Below are 21,827 nucleotides of genomic sequence, written 5' to 3'. Positions count from 1 at the left end.
TTTGAATTCTAAGACCCACAAGCTCAGAAGAGGTGATGTTAATCACAGGCACCACAATCATATGGTGGGAAAAGATCAAGCTTTTGGTGAGGTCTTAAACTGGCAAAGGCCAGTCCCAACATGTTTAACATTTATGGCTGTGTGCAGTTTTGTCTGTTCTTCATTTCTTGATATTTCACATAGTACTCTTGCTATTTCTTGCTCTCCCTTTATTTTTACTGGAATTTCCCCCTTACAGTAGGCTGGTTCAAATATAATTTGAAGCCATAGCAACAAATGACAACAAGCTTTGGGCTCACCTGTTCCCCTCCTCCTCCACAAGGAGTTTGGAAGCTTTTGCTTCCATTTCAGATTAAATGCAACTTGCTGCGTCATCCAAATGTGGAAAACTCTTATTAGTCTTAGTTGAAACAAGCCAACTTCTAATCAGCTTATGATGTTGCCCTGTTTTAATGAACCATAGCTTCTGACAAAACACAACAGTTCCATTAATCTAAAATGGAAGTGGAAGCTTCCAATATCTTCAACAACTGTGTTATGGAAAGAGAGATGGGAGAAGGGGAGGGCACAAAATCAAGGCTCATTTTCATAGTTAAATCATGGTTTAGTGTTATGACAAAATACAGCCAGTGTTTCCTCTACAAACCTGCTGTTTTCTTTTCTTTGCTGGGAGGGAAGGGCATTTGTATGAACCTATTAATGATCCCTGTGTGAACTCTAGCCCATACACACAGGGGAGGGATTAGGACACTTCACTGACATAGGACACTGACACGTGAGGTTTGATGTTTTCATAATAGCCCAACATGTGCAGGTTCTAGCCATGCAGTCTCTACATTGTCAGATTCTTGCCTGTGGGTGAAGCAGCATGAGCCAGATCCCTGGCTGTGGCTGTCGACTGAACATTTGCTCAGGGCTCCTTTCACTCTCATCTTCCAGTTCTTTTCATTCAGGCTATTCCTCCCCGTCGTCTCCTTAATTGCCTTTGTGATAAATCTACTGTTCTTGATTTTCTCCTCTGATACATTCATTCTTTTGCTTTTTACTGAAACTTGGATTTTTTTTTTCTTCTGAGACCATTATCCATGCTATTGTATCTAGTTTTTTTTCTCCCTTACAATTTCAGTTATGGTGACAGATCTAGGTTCCTTTCATGCTATCAATTTAATATTTGAGTCACTATTTGAGATGCCTCTCCCAGATATCGCTTTCCTTCCTTCTTATTAGGGCTGAAATCTTGGCTCTCCTTTGCTTCCTCTCAGTTTTCCATGAAAAAACATATTTTGAAACGTGCTGGGAAATCCAATAACTAATTTGTAAATAAACCGTCTTGCACCAATTATCCACCCTATTTTCATTCTTCTGCTGTGTCATGTTGTCCTTCTGTTTGCATTTTTCAAGTGGTAACAGAGCAAATAACAGACAGCAAGCAAGGAAATAGTTTTATATATACATTTCAAGTAGTAGGGAATAAGTAAGCAAGCAAGCAAGGAAATACCTAGATAAGAAATGCATTCCCAAAAGAGTACAATGATCCAGACCTGCAGCTAGAATACCAGTTTCCATTAAAATAATCTGTTAAGCACCTTCTCCTTCGGTATAATTAAGACCATCATTAGACTGAAGTTGGCATATGGGAATGGGTCATTATAAGGCTACAGCATCATTTAAACTGAATGGAAGGAAGCGTTAGCTGTTCATATTATCAGAAAGAAATCAGAAGATGAGCAAGCTTGAGGCCATAGCTAGTTGATGAATGCAACATCTTAAATGAGATTCACTTATCAATTGGCCCTAGACAGTAGCTTGTCTGGTATATTTTTCAATCCTGTAGTTGTGCAGTAAAAGTAATACTTTCGCCAGAGTCATCAGCTACAGAAAAAATCAAGGCAAGAACAAAAGACTCAAAAGAAATTATTAGAAGCCTAATATAGTTGGGCACAGAGGGGGGAAACACAGAACTATGGGTAACTGACGTGGCAAAAGGACATAATACCAAGGCATGAAGTGCTTCAGTATTTATTGCTAGTCCAAGGCTTAAGGTGAAGATTTAGATGACAGTAGATCATTCATATATATATATATATATATATATATATATATATATGTGTGTGTGTGTGTGTGTGTGTGTGTGTGTGTGTGTGTGTGAAAATAGAAAAATAAAATACTTCAGGAAATGAATTTCTGCAAAGGCATTGAGTTTCTGCAAAGACGTTGATCAACAGTGGATAAGAAGATTTCCTTATCAAGATCTCATGAAAAAGAGTGCTTCAAAACAGCTATAATGTCATTAACTGCTTAGACAACACTATGACTAAAATGGTATCATAATATATCTGATGCCAAGAGTCTTGAGAGTTATAAATAAATAAAAATATTTAGAAGAGAAAGGCTTCAATATTTTGTATCACCGCATATTGAGATATGGGTAAATAAATCTGAACCAACCACTTTGATGCTTCTCAGCAAAACTCTATTTCAAAAGAGAAAGAAAATGTAGGGATTCCAGAATATACTTACAGTTTAAGGGTAGTTGAGATCTATCAACACCCACTGAATGCCAAAGAGTGCAACATAAGGACCCTGTACAGAATAACATGCTAAACCATGATGGTGAAGCATTTTGAGCTAAACATTACGGCTCAGCATGTCATGTGAACCATTTCTAACCATGGAGGCTACATAACCAGAGTTTAAACATGCTCACTAAGCATTTGCTGCAAAAGGGTTAGCAGCCTCACCACAGCTTAGCATGTTGTCTGAACAGGCCCAAAATCTGTTCCCTGTGTTGTCCCCAGAATAGAAGTTGTTCTGAAAGCTTGATTCTGACTTAGGCTGCAGACTCATGCACATTTACCTTCACTGATTATAGTAGGACTTACTTTTGAATAAACATATATAGGATTATACTGTAAGGGTAGTTTCCAATGCTGCTGTTCCTCTTATGCATTTACATAGCACTAATATAAACAAACTCTATTGCTACACCAACAGCGTAAGCTGGTGCAACAGATTCCCCAGCTTATGTTATTCACGTAGCACTAGAGGGGGCTCACGCTAGCTCAACATCAATTATATAAGCAGAGCAACAGTGTTGGATACTGCCCTACATTATGGAGAATCCAACACTCACATATTTCAGTACGATAGCTACAAGCAGAACAAGAAAGAAAGGGCATAGTAATAATAGAAAAAACAATTATCCTGGATCAGTTTTTCTCTACCAAATATAGCGTTAGGAGAGTTATTTTGTACTCGACAGTAAAATATATAATTTATGAAGTTCCTGGGTAGAAAATTTAGAAAGGCCTGATATGCATCTCTTGAAGCAACTTATAGCATTATTTTCATACTAGATGCCACTGCCGCTAATTCTTGTTTCTCCCTTCCTCAACAATCCCTCCCTCCAGGGCTGGCATCTGCAGCTGGCAATGTTGGACAGTGCCAGGGTCTCAGCACTTCAGTAGCATTCCATTGCTGAAACCAGCCCCATCTTAATTCTTTTCATGGTTTGGAATGCTGAACAGTGCTAGGTAGCTGGATTGAAACAACCTTTTAATTTCCCACAATAACTGATTTAGCATCGCTTTTAGCATTGTGGGAAATTAAAAGGATGACTAACTCCATCAGGGCCAACTAACAGAGGAGAAGCCCAGGACACAATTGTCCCAGGGATTCCTCAAATCTGAAGCCATCCCTAACCACCACAACTCTGGATTACTGCAATGCGCTTTATGTGGGGTGCCCTTAAGACTGCTCTGGAAGGTGAAGCTAGTGCAGAATGCAGCAGCTCAGCTGTTGTCAAGAGCTGCCTCTTTTCAGCATATAACTCCTTTGCTGAGGGAATTGCACTGGCTACCGGACCAGGTTCAAGGTTTTGGTACTAGTGTACAATGCCCAAAATAACTTTGGACCAGAATACCTGAGAGAGCGCCTTCTCCCTAACCAACCTGCCTGATCACTGAGGTTATCGGAAGGCATGCTCCTGGTGTTCCACATGGACCTATAGCCCAATTGGAATCCACCAGGAAAAGACCCTTTAGTGTAGTGGCCCCTTCCTTCTCTGTGGAACTCCCCGCCCCTGGAGGTCAGGCAGGCGCCAACACTAGGCTGATTCTGGCGCCTCCTGAAAACAACTGTTTCGGAAAGCCTTCCTCAACTGTCCAGCCACTCTTTTTCTGGTTCCTTTGTTTTTAAACTGAACAATTTTAATTAGCTTTTTTAATCTTCTTTCTTTTACTGTTTATACCTCTGTTCACCGCTCTGGAATCTGTGTTAGATAGTTGAGTGGTATAAAAATACTGTAAATAAACAAATAATAAACTCTATTGCCCCTACTTTTCTCTCCCACCTTCCCTCAAGAATACCCATAACTCTGGCTGCACTGCTTTTCTCTGTCAACTTCCCTTTGTTCCAGCTTTTCAACGACTCTAGTTAAGCGGCAACTTCCTTTACCTCCCCCTGCTTGGTAACACCATGGAACAAAGGAAATTATCAACTGTATCTGCCAAAGTCTTTTTAATTAAGGCAACAATCCAATGCACACTTACCTACAGCAAGATCCACTTCCAAGTAAACCAGCATATGACTGGGCTGCAACTTTCTTAAATTATCCTGGGAGCCGTGCTGCATGTGGTTCATAGTTCAGCTACACTTTTTACCACCCCCACCACCAAACATTTGGGAAATAATCAAATCATCATCGTCATCTACATATAATAGTGCTACATATATCTTGCTTACTTTGAGGGAGACATTGCACAGTAACCATTAAGACTGAGAAACAGTGCACTGCAAACAGAAGATAATAAATCTCTACCTGAATTAATAATTCACAAAGTTTGGTTACAGATGGTCGGCTCCTCTCATCTTCATCTAGGAGGAAACCCACTGTTGGGTGGTAGCAAGCGTTGTCTTTATTGCTGAGCTCTCTCTTTCCTTCTTCAGAAAAAAGGATGGCAAGGAAGTATAAGCAGGTCGTGTACAAGTTAGGTTGTCTGGTGGAGAGATGCACGCATTCACATACTGTATCTAAAAGGTCAAAGAGATATGGATTTTATAGTGCAACATTTGCACAAATAAATATATCAAACTACGTAATTGGACATTAATTTAAAAAGCATGTGCCGGGTAATTTGGTGATCCATATTGCATATTAAGCTTCATTCGTAACTCTTGGACTCCAACATATGCTGTTAGCAACCTGAAAAACTTGTCCAGAGGAATTGCTTATCCAAGTCTGCATCCCATCAGGGTAATATAAAAGCCAATTATCCTGGGATAGGCTGAGAAAATATTTCTGTATGTTTTAGATCTAACAGAAAAACTGTTAAGCATCATGAAGGGAGGCAGTGCAGTGCAATGGACAGATCAAAGGTAGGCAACCCAGTGTCCTCCAATTGTTTTAGATTACAGTTTCCATAATTCTTGACCATAGACCATGCTGGTTGTGGTTTATGGGAGTTGCATTCCAGAACATCTGGAAGGCACAAGGTTGCCTATTCCTGGGATGCAGTGTTGCCCTTACACCAAGGTGATCCAAGTTCTAAAAGTTACAGGAATGCTGTCATCCTTTCCAATTGATTAAATGCGGGTGGCAATGCCCATTTAATCCCTTCACCATTTAAGACCACACAATATCACTGTAAAAATGGAAATTCTTAGAGCAAATTTCTGTTCTTTGAGCATCACGGACATCCCACACCTTGGGCTGGCGCCTCCTCCTGGACCAAACAGACTGGCACCTCCTCCTGGACCAAATCTGATTCTTACCTCTTTATGGGGAGGAGGTATCCTGTTCCCCAGACTGGCATGGAACAGCAGGAGCATCTTCCTGGCCGGTCTGGAGCATCTTTGGAATCTTGTCACTCAATCAATTATTTATTACCGTCACAGACCAACAAAAGGAATCCTGTCAAGGTTGGCCCAGGCTGCTTTCTAGACCTGATCCAATTCAGAGAAGGTCCTGAGGTAAACACTGTCTGAACTGCTTTAGTGTCTAATTATCTAGCTTTGTCTGATCATCCTTTATTTTTAGCACCCAGTGAGCCTTTCCTACAGAGTAGAAAAAAGGCACACTTGCTTTGGCAAAGCTTCTACCTCTTCCTCAGAAAGCTCCCCAGACTCCCTAACCTTGGAATCCAGGGAATTGACTGAAGCCTCAGGACTGAGTGTGGCTTTGGCCTGATCCCTTTTGCCTGCTTCTCTTTTTCCTTTGGGGTTTGCTTTTGTCTGGTACTTATGATTTCTAGAGTTATGACAAGGTGAATGGAAGGGTGGGGGCAGAAGATAATTCAGCTGGATTTGGTGCCAAAGCTGTGCTGGGCCCTGCAAGCCTTCTCTGGCCTTGCCCTTCAGCAGTGCTGGAGTCAGAGCTCTCCATGGTTTCCACCATCTGTGATGTAGCCTGTTTCTGCTCCCTGTCCTGTATGGAAGAGGAAGTTGGGAGAGCTTGTGTTGACAGCATATGCTCCGATCAGCCTAGATGTGGATTTGGCCTCTGTGAACTCGCTGTACTGCAAAAGCTTTTTTCAGGCCCAGCACAGCCAAATCAGTGCTTCCTGTGGCCCCAAACAGGCTGCACACCGTGATTGGTGCTCTGGCGATTGGTGGTCCATACTCTGGCTGTTCAGGGTGGGAAACACAAGGGCTCTATATGAACCCCCTGTCTCATCTGCAAGCTGGACTGATGGCATTGGTGGAGGGAAGTAACAGCGAGATGGGGAAAAGACAAGAAAGGAGAGAGAGAGAGAAATACAACCTGAGAAGATTTCCAACCTGACCAAACCACTTTGCTCACTAGGCAGGGCCTGCCTGGAGGAATGGACAGCCCTTTCCACTGGAGAGGCAAGAATTAGAAGTGAACCTTGCCTACTTGCTCAGGAAGGTTCCGCACCATCTTAAGGTGTGGAATGCTCTTCATGAGACTCAAGAAAACAGAAAACAAACACATCGCTACTTTTTTTAACAGCTAAGAAACACTTCTGTGGAACCCTGGAAGACACAGACAAAAGTTATAAAGTACAACATACAATGAAATACTACAATGTGTAACTGCTACACTCACACCTTGGAACATTTAAAATTATGATCACTCCCTGCTTCTTTAGATTTTGCAGATATTAAGGCAGTTGAAAAACAGGTGTTACCTATTACTGTTGTCCAATGCTTTGCAAGGGCTGCAGTCACAGATGGTAGCGTGGTATGGCCACATTTTCTTAACAGTGTAGCCAAAAAACTGAATAAGTCTTCCCAAGTTTGGTGAACTGCAGTTGATAACTCAGGCCCTGACAATTCGATATATGAATAAAAATAAAAATAAAGAGTGAACGCAAGTATCTATGCGGCTTACAGTTAAATGAATGTCCATATGGCAAAGTTAGATGCTATTCCTAATGTCATACGTTATACGTCTGTAGATAACTCATATATTACATTCAATTATGAATGGCACAATTAAAACATCAAACTGGACGACATCTGTCTGGATAAGTTTCCTTTTACATACAATCTCTTTATATTTAGGAGAACATTTAATTTCATGCTGATGGGCTTTCACAAGTTTTAGAAGAAGTGAAAGGATCCTGAGAATTTGCATTTGCAATCCGGAGGCCACAAGAAACTTATAGCACAATCCTATACATGCCTAGAAGTAAGTCCCATTGCATTTAATTGGGTTTACACATAGATAAGGTGGGTTTAGGACTGTAGCCTTAGACTCTTGATGCCAAAGTACACATCTGAGGAAGTTGGAAGTCACAGAAGCATATGAGATTTAAGATACTGCTGTGTCCTGAGCAGGACCTACAGCGGTGTCCACAATTGTGGACACTTTTTGAAATTTTCATGTTTTGCAGCTTTGCATGCTTACAGAAAATGTTCTGTTTCACGAAATTCAAATGTTTATATATCAATTGAAAGACCTGATTCACATAATACAACAATCCTGCTTCTTTCCGGGGTGTCCAATCAACTCTTTTCTTTGGTGCCATTGCTCTATTTATGATGTACGTATGTACACTTTTAATTTGAGAAATACTTCAAATTAAAAGTGTTAATTTTTAATCTCCAATTGCGCTTCAGTTACAGAACAAACAGCAAAACTGAGTTCCACCAACTTGAAACATGATGTATCGCAGCTACTGCCATATGAGTGGTCCCCAGAACAAGGACTGTGATTGGCCAATAGGGTTTGCAATTCCAATCCACTTCTTCACTCAATCACACCTGTGTTTGTTTTTAGACTAAAGTAAGCATAACTTTTTTGTACTGCAGGTATTTGCATTTAGTTTTTTTGGTATTGAATTCAGCATTAAATTCTCTTTCAATTGATATATAAACATTTGAATTTCGTGAAACAGAACATTTTCTATAAGCATGCAAAGTTGTAAAACATGAAAATTTCAAAAAGTGTCCACAATTTTGGCCACCACTGTACTCTACTGCTTTAAAATGGTTTATAACTGTAGTGACAACTGTTGGGGCCCAGGACATACTCAATATTCAGTTTTCAAACCGTTTTCAAACCGTCATATCCTGCTTGGTGTAGATCTGGTTCTGGTCTAAGCTGTAACTAGTAGCCTCTTATGCCTATTTCTGGTTCAGTAACCCGAAGTAAGGAGGGGGAGCAGGGACAACAGCCATGTACAATCTGTTTTCCTGGAATCTAGGGGAGTGCACATGGCGATGATGTCATCACCACTGCTAAGTCCTGGGAGACTCTACAAACAAGACTGCAGGGATCTGAAAGCTTTGTAAGTTAAGAAAATCACCACAATTTTGAGATAATCAACTGACACATTTCATGTTTCAGTAACATACATTACCTAAGCCATCCTTAGAACTAATGGAAAGAACCACAAAGGTATTTTCCAAGAGAGGTATCAATAACTCATCTTGCATCACAAGACGAGTATCTACCAACAAGCATGACCGTAGGAGTTGGGACAATGCTGAAACAAACTGCAGCAGAAACAAAATCTGTTTAAAAAACACAAAACAATTTGGTTCAGATATAATTGCAGAACATTTGTGAAATATTTTGAGGCTATTACAGGGCATTTATTTGAACTAGACATTACCACATCATTAATGGGCTTACAAGTTTATAAGGAAAGGTCCAAAATGAAGATATTAGGATGAATAATACATGAATAACGGCATTATTCACTGAGAACTAAAATATATGTATCTTTTCTTTTCTTAAAGCCAACTTCTATTCCACAAAGGAAGCAATGGAGCTTCTTTGAAAATACTAGGACCTATATATGTACAAAATACATACTTTTAATCTTATTTCCTTAGTATAAAGTATCTAGAATTTTATGTTTGTTAATGTCCTGTTATTTTAGTTACTGCAGCACTGAATTTTCACAATGTTACATTTTCAGTAAAAAAGAAAAAAAAGGGGGGTGTACTGAACAGGTGCAAAGAGGCTTCTAACTTAGTCATCTTCCTTTTTATTTTTTGGACCACTTACCAGCCCTAATATGCTACCTTCCATTCTGAAGAGCACTTTCTTCTTTACACTATAATCCCCAACCGGTTGGGAATCACATAGCAAACTTCTCAACACCACATGCCCAATCAGATTTGGTCGCATAATATAAACAAAACATTTCCTTCACTTTGGATAGGTGTGCACATGCAACTCCCCATGCCCCACACACCCCCTGGCCATTATGCAAGACGACTCTCCTTGTTTTGCTGCATCACTCTGGTAGTTTTATTCCTGGAAATTCTACAAGACTTTTGCCCATTTTGCCCCTAATCACATAGTTTACACATGACCAGCTGGAGCAAAATGTTGCTGAGGGTATGCATTAAGACAATATTCGCATATCTTGCATTAGTTTCATGGGATGTGCATTTGAATGCACATATATCCATATTCTGCTCCAGCTACTTGGCATATGAGAGAATTGGAAGAGGGAGCAATAGCCCAACTGCACTGGAAAAACAGATTCCTGACACTGTCCTCTTGAGAACAGTTTTGCACCCTTTCACAAAAGGAGTTATAGAAAGAGTGCCACTCAATTCCTCACTAGTTTTCACATTTTTATTGTGCATCCATCGCTTATATGCTTAAGTAGGTGTATCCAAAGGATATATATTAAAACAAAATTTTAATAGAAAAAGACTAAAAACTGTATTTCTCATGTTATTTCTGAGAAGCAAAAAGGTTGATATGCTGTTAAAACAGCTGATAAAACTGCAGTTGATATTGCATATTATTGATCTAGCTCACACTTTATCTTTCCTTTCATTCACAAAAAGGTTCACACAGGGACCTGATCAAAGAAGCTTTGATGCCACTGCTCTGTATTCAGTTGCTCCACACAACTCTGTTACTGGAGTTTTTCAACTATAGAGCACCTGACACAGGCTCCGAAGTTTCTGAATAATTGATGGAGCTGAGATTAGAAGACATCTAGACATGCAATCATGCTAGCTCATTCCTTCCTTTGCCAGATTTGGTAATGCTTGACACACACACACACCACAGAGCAAGTAAGGAAGCAATCACCTGTATTTTTTTCCGGTGCAAAACCATTATCTTTTCCCTGCTAGTAGAAGTATCTTTGGCAACATAAGCCGACAGTTATCAATACATAATTTAAACCTCAATTTTGCAAAATCTGGTTGAGTTTTGTTCATTTTTTAAAGAAATAATTTGATTTTGAGTTTATGGTAATAAAAGATCATATGTATGCTGTAGTCTAGACTCCCAAAAATGGACCAAAATGTTTCCTTTCTAACAAGTTGTAGCCTTTTCTTACTAAAACCTACTTTTGCACTTGAGAAGCCACATCCTTTTTCAGAGTTCTCAAGAAAAACAAGCACCTATACTACAGTTTTGCTAACAGACATCATAATTAAACTGAACCAGAAAAATCCCAGATCACTGAATCTACCGAAAAATAAGAATCCACCTTTCAGTAATTAAACAGTCATACATGTAACAGATGTACTTCAATATAATGGAATTGAAAACAAATATGTGCACCACTAACCTGGATTTTTGCATACTGCATATGAGATGGCTGAGGCAGAGGCGCTTTCATTTCCAAGACACATCTCTCTATCAAGCCAGAATTTACCATACTAAAATAAATCACAGGTAACTGTGTCAGGGGAACAGACATGAACTTAAAACACAGAATGTAAAAATGTAGTCTAGGCTGTCTGCATATTTGAAAAATATGGGGAACTATAGCTATTCTAGAAGCAAGCTAGAAGCAAAACTCCATGTGAACATTACAGCCTGATCCTGTGAAGAATCCAGTGATTCAAATTCCCTCCCTCAAAGAAAAGGTATGGGGAGGAGAGAACAAGTAATACAGACTTTAACCTGAGGACCACAGTTTATATGATTGTGAAGGTCCTGAGAAAGACATCCAGGGTTGAACGCAGAGTTTTGCCCCATGGAGAAAACAGCAGATAGGACAAGGAGAGAAGGTATGGGATTTCTCATTAGGATCACAACACAGAGAGGGCCAGTGTGGTGTTAAGAGTTGGAAGACTTGGATTCTAGTCCTCACTCAGTCATGAAGCTCACTAGGTTACTTTGGACCAGTCACTGACCATCAGTCTAACCAACCTCACAGGGCTGTCGTGAGAATGAAATGGAGAGGGTGACCATGTAAGCCACCTTGGATTCCTTGCAAGAGGAAAAAAGGTGGGATATAAATGTAATAATAAATTTAAAAATACTAAAAAAAAACCACCCTGTTTTGTCTCCTTACTGTTGCTCCATACAAAATGATAGCCCCCCACTCCACAACTGCATTTTGTTGTTGTTTTAAATATAGGAGCCTAACTATAAATTTCCTGCGTAATTTGTAGCTGGGCTCTTATTTAATTTTAGCAATGGTAGGCTATTTAAGAGTCCCATTTAAATTAAGATCCTCAGGATCTCTTGAGTTCTCAGTCAAAGAATATTGATCCTAGAACAACTGCCCTAGATGTCTTTCACTGAAGGGGACTGCAATATATTGCTATCAGAAGTAGGATGTTGTTTCCTTGGAGACGAACTGTAAGCTGCCATGGTTCAGCCAGGTTGATAAAAACTGCAGCACTACCAGCACAAAGTAATCTAGCTATTGCGTCATTCTGTGGTTGATGTGAGCTTGAACTGGGAACTTCCATGTTTAGACTTTTAACCACTATACCAACACCAAGTAACAACCCTCTATACCTTAAAGCTTCCCATACCACAAGTATCTAAAAACCCTATATATTGGTTTCCTACATGACCCATTGCTCCTCTTCTAAAAAACCCCATAACTCCTTCTATGTCCCCAAAGCTTTTCCCCTTATGCTATGCTAACAAGTCTTTATAACCCCACCCTTACACATATTCAGTAAAATTGCAAGCCAAGAAAAATCCCTTCACTGGTATCCACCAACCTCATTTCTCCAAGAGGTGGGAAGCATAACAGATGAAGAGTGTAGGCCCTGGACAGGTTCCTATAGGAGGAGTCGGACTCTCAAAACTCCTGGTACCAAAGCTGTTTAGGGCTTTATAGGTAAGAACCTTAGAGTGGGCTCAGAAACAAATAGGAAGTCAGTCAAGTTGTTTAAAATCGGGTATTAAATGGCCTATAAAATGCACACCAGACACCAGTTTGGCCGTCACATTTTGCACTAGCTGTAAACAGAAGTATATTTCTTTTTCTTAGTGTCACTTGAAGAAATAACTTCTTAAATGCCCAAGTAAAAGTAGCGAACTATTAGATGTTCCAAAACTTCTCCATGTTTTGCGAGAACAGATGGCTCTCCTGCTTGATTTAAAAGTTCATTTTGAATTCTCAGAATACTCAGCAATTGATCAACATCTGTAACAAAGCTTTTGGTGACATTTGTCCCATTCAGGCTCTTGCCAGTAGTTTTTGATCTCTTACCTACTGAGAGCAGTTAGTGTATGTGCTCGCTGAAGAGCAATCCCAGTGTCTTTTGGAGTGACAATCAGCAGGTTGTCCAGCAAGCTGCACACAGCTGAGAGGAGAGGAGGTGTGACCACTGCACACTGATTAGGTCTAATGATAGACTGTAGGGAATCATGTGGACTTGAAGATGCTGTTGTGGTTGTGTCACTCTGACCTAGAACACAACATTCAAAGAAAGTACAAATGTTTAAGTAATCTCTCAGTACTTGGAGATAAAGTACTGAGGTTTACTTCTCATCTAGACATGAATAAAGGAGGACTGGTCAGTTTCATTAGCTACATGGAACTCCACAAGTCCTGATGCATCTGTCGATTCCACACACATTCACAAATAGCCAGATGCACTATTGACAAAACTGAGTTCTTCTCCATTGGGACAAATAATATGAGAAGATATAGCAATCTAGATAAAAGGCATCAAGCATTGTGAGTACAGGTCCAGACAGGGCTTTTGACAACTAGGAATGCACAAAATAAGGGGTAGAGTGTGAGAAAATAATGTGTAGCTCTTAAAAATGTACCTACCGATGAGTGCAGTCCAGAAATATTGAAAATAAACCAATGTATACACCAAAATTTGTTTTATATTCTTCCCACCTTGACACTGTGAGAGTTACAAGGGTGCTATTAGGAATAGGGTGGGAAGGAAGGCCCACCTATCTCAGAAACCCTCACATATGTGTAAGTGGCATTGTGGATCATGGCCAAGATCAACCAGTTTTTCCCAAATGAATTGCTTTCGTAATGGTTTCAGAATTGGCATACCTTGAGCTGTGAGTCGATTAGCTGGCACTTCACGAATACTAATTGGTGGCAAGGTGGATGCTTGTAGTTCCACCCCACATCCCATAGATGGTGATGCTGAAATGATCTAAGAAGAAGAGCAGCAGACAAACCAATTAACTGTCCTTTGTTAACAAATGATGTCTTTACAGACAATCCTCGTTAGCTAGAAACCAAAGTGCACCATGTGTAAACAAAACGCACTCTCAGCAGCTAGTAGAGTACTTTTGATTGAACATAGTAAGTTCGGTGCAGGGGACCTATGAAGCCATAGTGCTTGAGGCCTGTAAGGCTCGCTCATGGGGGAAAGATTCCTGTGTGCCTGCTTAGGCGATTTTTGGCAGCAAAAGCAGAAGTAAACTTTACTACTCTCTTCAGGCAGAGATGGCAGCAATTGGGGGTCAGTAATGGAGAGCTGACTATCACATCTCTAAAAAATTTAAATGGGGAAAGAAGAGGAAAGACAACCTGCCTGAAATAAAACATACAGTAAGATAGTAGGCAGAAACTGAAGGAAAAAAAGCAGGAGAAGGGCCTCCCAGTTAACTCAATTCAAGTGTGAGGACTTCACAAAGCTGGCCAATGAGCAAAACGCTCCTTAGAGAAAACTCCTCCACAATACTGCTGATGGCACGGGGTTTGCCTTACCCAAGGCATGGCAAGAGAATCTCTTCGGCCTTAGCGGTAACATATTCCTGATTCTGCTCTATGTAAGTACAGAAACCATATCTATGACTGTGCAGAGACGATACAGATTTTTTTTTTATTGGCACCTTTGGATTTGGTTTTCTCAGACCTACATCTCTTTAATAAGATATACTTTCTTTCTTTTTCTTTGTTACCCCATGTGAGAGTGACCCCCACTTCCCTCAACCTGTAGAAGGAAGGAAAGGGTCAACAGGCTCTAGAAAATCCAGCAAATGTTGCTGGTATTCAAGTCTGATGAGCCTCATAGCCCCCACCCAAAGCAAAGTACTCTCCAGAAGAGAGGACTCCACCCCAAAAAGAGTATCATTGCATCACAGGAACCGATTGCATGAGTAGGGAGTGGTGGCCAACTTGGCTTCATTACATCTCGGTTTTATTCTGGTTGTACTTTTATGTTGTGGTTTTAACCTTCCATATTTTATATTCTATACTGTAACTTGTGATTTTAACTTTTGTGAATCGCCCAGAGAGCTTCAATGGTATAGAAATAAATAAATAAATGGCAGCAGCGATCCAAAGGCTCTTGGACAGAGGAAGGAAGAGCTAGGAGCTGATGTTCAGAAAGTAAGTAAGATCAGGGTAACAAAAATGTTTCATAAAGGCAGTACTACAGACCAGCCAATTCTTAGAGGATTTGACAAACTGTAGGAAGAAGGGAACAACAAGCCCACCTGTGTCTACTGATCTTTGGATTACAGCTTATATATAAAGTAATTACTTCTATAAGTTCAACAATTATTAAAAATCCTAGTATTGCCCGGCACCAATTTGTGCTTTTGATAATTTAGGCAATTAAAAAAAAAAAGAATTGAGAATTTTCAAAAATTATTAGTAGAAAAGACCTACTGCTAGAAAACTTCATTGATGCCTCCAGATTCTTTATTCCTAAATTGAGCTGTCCAGTTGCTGCAGATTTTAGGGCTCAAGAAAAACAAGCTCTTGGGTAAGTAAAAATCAATAATAATTTCAACTACTTATAGAAATATAACTTGCTAGCTTCTCACACCAGCTAAGCCCTTTCCAATAATGGCTTCCCAGTGGGAAAGAGGTTGAATGCAGACGTTTTCTGATATCTGAACTAGAACTCTTACAATAGGCATGTAAATCCCATTCTGTAGTGGTGGAAAAGAATTGCCTGTAGGTAAGCAGGCAGAAAGGCTTTTCTAAACTGGGTGAAAATGTGTTCTTTTGTTTTTTTCAGTCTGCTGCTGATGAAATGACGTATTAGTGTGCATAAGTATAAATTGTTTGTAGAAAACAGCAACACAATTAAGTCATTTTCAGAATGAACAAACTTTTAGAAAAAGATAACACTTCCCGTGTTTTCTTTTTCTTATGCTTAGGAACATAGGAAGCAGACTTATACTGAGTCAACCCATTGGTCTATCTAGCCTAATATTAGCAACACTCAGTATTGGGAGCCTTTTATGGGTGAGGAGTAAGGTAAAAATATGATAAATAAATAAATACTGAGTGGCAGTGGCTCTTCAAGGCGTCAGGCAGGCCTTTCCCCCCAGCACTATCTAGAGATGCCATGGTCCAAGCCTGAAACCTTCTGCATTCAAAGCATTTGCTTTACCACTGACCTATGGTCATACAATATATTTAGCATTCCCTATTGAAAACAAATTGTTCGCTGGAACAAAAAACAAAAAAATATTAAAGCCTAAAATGAAACATGAAAAACACAGAAAGTACAACAGAGTCCCAGTTCCTTAGACTATTCAATTAAACTAGGTGTACTTCTTATTACACTAGTATTTTTTAAGGTTTGAACTTACCACAGTGTCAGATGTTGACTGGGAACTTGGAGATTGGCTTTGACTAGACTGGATTCTCAAAAAAGAGAGAGAATCATCAAAATCTGAGGAACAAAAAGAGAGAAATCCAGCTTTTTCACAACTCATTTGTCACCTCTTCCTATCCACTCACAATTTCCCTTCATCTTCTTGGAACGGGGAACAAAAACAAATACATATATACATACACACTATGGACAAAGTATTCATTATAGGCCTGTTCCATATTTGAACACAACTTCAGAACATTTGGGGGAAAATCTAGGATGTCTCACACCATATTCAGCATAGTATGAAACAGAATTAAGCACAGAAGAATACCATGTTAATGCAAGGAATAGGACCACTACTGTAGATCATTATGAGCCATTTAACACACGCTGCCACTCAAACATAGCACAGAATCACAAAGACTACGGAAAAGGATTGCTTTATTGTAGCTTAGACTTTCAGGCTTCTGTATCAGACGACTGAGGGTAGTATCCTATTGCGCCCATGTGCTTGTGGGCACAATAGGATACTACCCTCTTGCACACTGGGGCTTTAGCAGTTCTCAAAGTAAACTAAAATGAGTTACTCATATCTAGAATGGGGCAGCTCAGCCAAGTTCGCAGAAGGGAGCTCTGCTGACTTGTCCAGATATGCAAACAAGCATTTCTGCTTCTTTATGCGGTTATTTTTAAAAAACACAAAGGCCCCATTGCGCAAGTGGTGGCACAACAGAGCCAGCCTAACTGGAGTGACTCTGAAATGGCGATCAAATTTCAATCATAACTATCAAAATGCTTATCCTATTAATCCTATTCAATCATAAATATCAAAATGCTTTTTCCTATTAAATATGACTGGTTTGGTTCCAAAGATCCTGTTGTACATGTGGAAAGCAATTGTACCATGCACTGTACCATGCACATGTTTTCAGTGACCTGTGTTTCCCGTGAAGCGTTGCCAACCATTTCCATAAATTGAAAGGAGAATATTTCATAATCCCAATATGGAATTCCTCACAACACATTACTAAGACAACCACTTAGAAGACAAAAGTAAAATGCTCGCATGATCGTAACAGCCCACGTATTGCCTTTTTCAGTGTCATTTTCCCATCGTACTAAAGATTCATGCTTTTTGAAGTTCCAATTAATATTCTATACATTCCTCCTGTACCCCATTATTATCCCTTCACAAAGAGAGGGAATGAATTATCCAATAGAACTTTTTTCCACCTCCAAAATCTCATAACTGTTTCTTGGATACTGAACTAGATCACGTGATACATTTTTCCAAGAGACTATTTTAACTTTACTCACAAAAGGTAATAATTTAGAACAGTCACACTGTTTAAAACATCAGTTAAAAGTAGAAACTGTATCGACAACACCTAGAACAACTGAAATTCAAATGTCATTTACCATTTATACTATTCTTTTCTGCTGCCAGGCTGTCTTCCAAGGAACAATTCAGATCAAATGTATACCGACCTAGGTAGCACTCATTCACCATCTCATTCAACTGTTCATAGAAGTGGCAGTGATATAACAAGGCCTGCAGGGCAGGTTTCCCAGTCAGAGATAGACCAGATTCTTCATCATGCACACAAGGCCCCTGGGAGGAACAGGGGGGAAAAACACCTTGTCAAAATGTTTCCTTACAGAACTCGTTGTCAATCTACGGGGCACACACCTTTCCCATCAGAGTAGGTATGATCAAGGATCTGTATGTCATGATCGCATGGAAATGCTACATTATCCAGTTTATTCACAGACTTTAGCTTCTTGAAAACCTCAGCTTTCACTTTTAAAAAGCAACTTTCTAGCCCTTATTATTGCTGAGATACTGTATGCTTGACAGTGTGTGAGCAATGTCAGGTGAATCTCAGAAATCGGATGAAATTGCTGAATTAAACATCATCTGAATAAGATTTCAACTCATTGTTGTTAATGAATAACAATAGCAAGACTTGAGCAAAATAGTAAAATCTGCAGAAATGTTCGACTGTGTAAAGGAAAACAAGCAAATGTGGGTAATTTACGGAGTTTGCAGAATTCATCTCATCTCCAAGGCATAGTGCTGTTTTCCCCAACCCCACTTTTTTGTATACGGAAAACAAAGTCCTGGGTATGAAAGACATGCCAAAAATACATGAAAACAACTGAGTAAAATGTGTTTGTTGAACTCAGTTGGCATGCACTGATTTTTGGCACTTTACGGGACTTTGGAGAAAGGGAGGGAGGTCACAGATTTATTGAAGTGCCATTTGTTCTTTTCAGGTTTTGCTGAAAAGCTTTACTTATTTCCAGTATTTTTGTTTGAAATTAAACACTATCAACATCATAATTAATCCAATCATTCTGTGCAATTTTTTTTCAGTTCTATCTTACAGGAAGACAACCCACACGCAGAAGATATCAGCGATATGCATTGACTGAATCAAGCATGACAACTGCCTACTCTGGGAATTTCGCAGATGTTAAATGAGATGACATTGAGTCAAAGTTTTGATATTCAGCTGTGTTGATGCCAATTTACGATTTCTATGCCTAGCACTTCACAGCCACAGGGGTGTCCTAAAACCCACTGGAGTCCGTCGCATGTTATAGTCTTGTGTGCAGAGTGACTTCGACCACCTTGAAGCCACATAACATCTTGCAATCTGATGACGGAATTGCATATGCTGATTTACTGAGTGCAAAAAACATTTCATTTTCAAGAGCAGGGAAGCTAAGATCAACTGATATCAACAAAATATCCACTCTAACAGTAAAGCATTAATTTCTTATTATTTTGGTACAAATAGTTTTTCTTTTTTCTTTTGCAACTACCTCCATTAAGATAAACACTGTTCAAACTGGTTTAAACAGATAATGAGAACTGTAACTTAAAACTTTTTAGGCAAATCACTGCATGTTTTTCAATCAAACTTTAGTCTTATTCACTTAATACTGGCATGAATAGGGAAAGTGTAGTGAAAAGGATAGCATTTGTGGTACACCAATTTTGTACCACAATGCTCCCACCATTTTCTGTTCAGCAGCTCTTCTGAATTGTGGAGCCTAAATTGCATGGTGAGCCTATTCAAGTACAGCTTATCCCCTTAAGTTATTCCAGACAACAGCAGAAGGTTAGGTGTGTCTTTGAGTACAGTACACATGAATAAGGCTTTTGTCAACTTATTTGAAGAAATGTTGCATTTTCTCAATACTGGTGACAACTTAAGGATTCAACAACTTCAGACCAGGATATCTGAGAGAGCACCTTCTTTTACCTTGCCTTGCAAAATCATCTTGCACTATAAAATAATGATACACACCATTTCTTTACAACCATGGTACTTGCAATCAATACCTTCCCAGATGAACTGTCTGAGTAAAATTTGTATACTTTGTATAATTGAAGAGCTGTAACACTATACAATGTTTAATGGGTTAGAAAAAGATAACATATTGGGTGGGTACAAACCAGGTCATTGTGAAAAGTGCACATACCAACCTCCCCCACCCAAACCTCATCTATTGCAGAGAAAGGCAACAGAATTATCACCAATGAGTGAGAGCTTACCAGAATCCAAGCTAGTTTTTCATGCAATCAGACCTCCATTTGAGAAAATCCTATCTCTGTTCAACAGTATCCCTTTAAAGTATTTGACACACATTTTTCAGAGCTACCCTGGTTCTTCTGCCAGAAGTAGATTCTAAAGATACAGTTCACATAATTATGGAATTCGGAAACAAGACTGAGTATGGCTGGCTCAGCTGGGCTTCCTCAACCTCCTGAGGAAATCTGTCCTAAATCACTCCTGCCAAGTTCATCTCGATATCTTGGCTAAACACACAATGATATCTAGGCTACTGAGGTGTGTTTCAACTTGCTAGTAGCCATTTTTACATTGAGGCTTGATCCAAAAAATGCAATTCCTCATGCTAAAAGTATCTTCTGCTCGCAGAAGGATCATTTTACATCTTGCCCTAGAGCACTGAGCGAAAAAATGAAACAAAATCCAAAGATGTTCCTTCTCTTTGCAATACCTACACAAGTGAAGATGAGAACTGTTTTATAACCTTTCTATTATAATCCATTGTGAACTCTTCTGTACAAGTGTTTGTGGAATTCCACTAGTGTCAACTTTCCTTCCGCCCACTGTTGGTTGGATCCATTCCATTTAAATATTTTTTAAAAAATAGATTTACTATTGAAGGTGTTCATGAAACATTTTTTAAAGTAAGTCACAAGGATATTAAAAGTTATTATGGTACAGCTTCAAAACTGACAAGCTCAAATAGGCAGCTTACCAAATTTTCTATAACAATCTGTGTTGGCATTGCTTTTACCTACAAACAGGTATTCCATTTCCCTAAATCATATTTCTTTGTCCGTGAAGCAGCTATATTAAGATGTTTTAAAATTAATTATTCAAACAACTCTTTAGAACATCAAGGACCTGCAAATTCCTGTCTCTACCTTTGAGGGGAACATAGCCAGGAACCAGAATAGTTGGACATCAGCCTAGGTGAAAATGCCAGCTACCAGGAAGACTGAAAACACCTGCCTACTGCAACACTGAATTACCTTCCTTGGGCCAATAACTGTAGTCACAGGTTTTGTTACAGAGCATAAGCCTGGTATACTATGGAGATGCCCCATTTCTACCATGGCAAGAGCTGCAGACCTGGAAAAGAATCTACACCAGCAAGACGATTGTGATGGCAACTTTAAAAGCCACTGGTCTCCCACCACCCTAGCGCCTACACAGAGTGTTCTAAGGCTGGGAGCAATTGATACCATCTGTTTAGAGCAGCAACAGTATTGGATTCAGAAACCTATGGCAATCTGGGGAAAGCTCTATGAAGGACATCTGTTCCCTAGTACTTCCCTTTTGCTGCCGCTGCCTTTGACGGGAACAGAGCCAGGAGCTGCAAGAGCCACTCACACCACCTGGTATTCTGAAGACAGGCTGCTTTAAAGAGGACATTTGTTTCTCTTTGCCTCAAGAATTCTCTCAGAGCATCAGGATAATATTCAGGCAGCATCTTCTCCATTGCCTGGACACACTTCATTAGATCCATCCTTCTGAGGACAATATCCATCCATAACTCAGATTTTACTATTGTGGGCCATTTTGAAAACCATGATGGTTGAAAAACAGTATACAAATATTGCAATATAAAGGGCATACAATAAATCACATGCATCAATTACCCAAAATTAAGCACAAGTCCATTATGTCAATGGGGAAAAGATTAGGCACATGCTTCATATTAAAGTGAATGGAATCAGGAATGATCTTTTGCTAGATGATGTGTTATGTTAATTTACAAGACATTTCTACATCCACTCTGTAAGGTTAGAATAACTTAAGATCTATGAGGTTTTGTCCAGTACACACAGAATACTTTGTTTAAGGATAAATATAAGTGTGTGTGTGTGTGTGTGGATCCTTTTGCCCCTCCCTCATTGATTTTATTGGAGATATAATAAGAATCTGAATTTATTTACACATCTAAATATATCTAAAGCAACTTGCACTTTTTCTTCCCTCTAACAAGGTAATAAAATACTGCACATAATCATACTGATGAACAGTGGCAATAGATCA

At 39.4% G+C, this 21,827-nt stretch overlaps 1 protein-coding gene across 1 annotated transcript in view; it reads right to left on the bottom strand.

The window, feature by feature from the left end:
* Window positions 1–21,827, bottom strand: part of RTTN (rotatin) — a 100,672-nt gene that overhangs the window by 23,234 nt on the left and 55,611 nt on the right. The window contains exons 33-40 of the mRNA XM_063130509.1: window positions 17,647–17,839; window positions 16,220–16,302; window positions 13,713–13,818; window positions 12,903–13,101; window positions 11,013–11,103; window positions 8,826–8,979; window positions 7,149–7,286; window positions 4,820–5,031 (exon numbers count right to left, since the gene is read on the bottom strand). Of these exons, the coding sequence (XP_062986579.1) occupies window positions 4,820–5,031; window positions 7,149–7,286; window positions 8,826–8,979; window positions 11,013–11,103; window positions 12,903–13,101; window positions 13,713–13,818; window positions 16,220–16,302; window positions 17,647–17,839 (1,176 nt within the window). The remainder of the gene's footprint in view (window positions 1–4,819; window positions 5,032–7,148; window positions 7,287–8,825; window positions 8,980–11,012; window positions 11,104–12,902; window positions 13,102–13,712; window positions 13,819–16,219; window positions 16,303–17,646; window positions 17,840–21,827) is intronic.

Source organism: Elgaria multicarinata, chromosome 7 (assembly GCF_023053635.1).
Source record: "Elgaria multicarinata webbii isolate HBS135686 ecotype San Diego chromosome 7, rElgMul1.1.pri, whole genome shotgun sequence".
NCBI classification, from domain to species: Eukaryota; Metazoa; Chordata; class Lepidosauria; order Squamata; family Anguidae; genus Elgaria; species Elgaria multicarinata.
The sequence above is the reverse complement of the archived record's forward strand: the minus strand, read 5'-3'. Positions and strand labels throughout refer to the sequence as shown.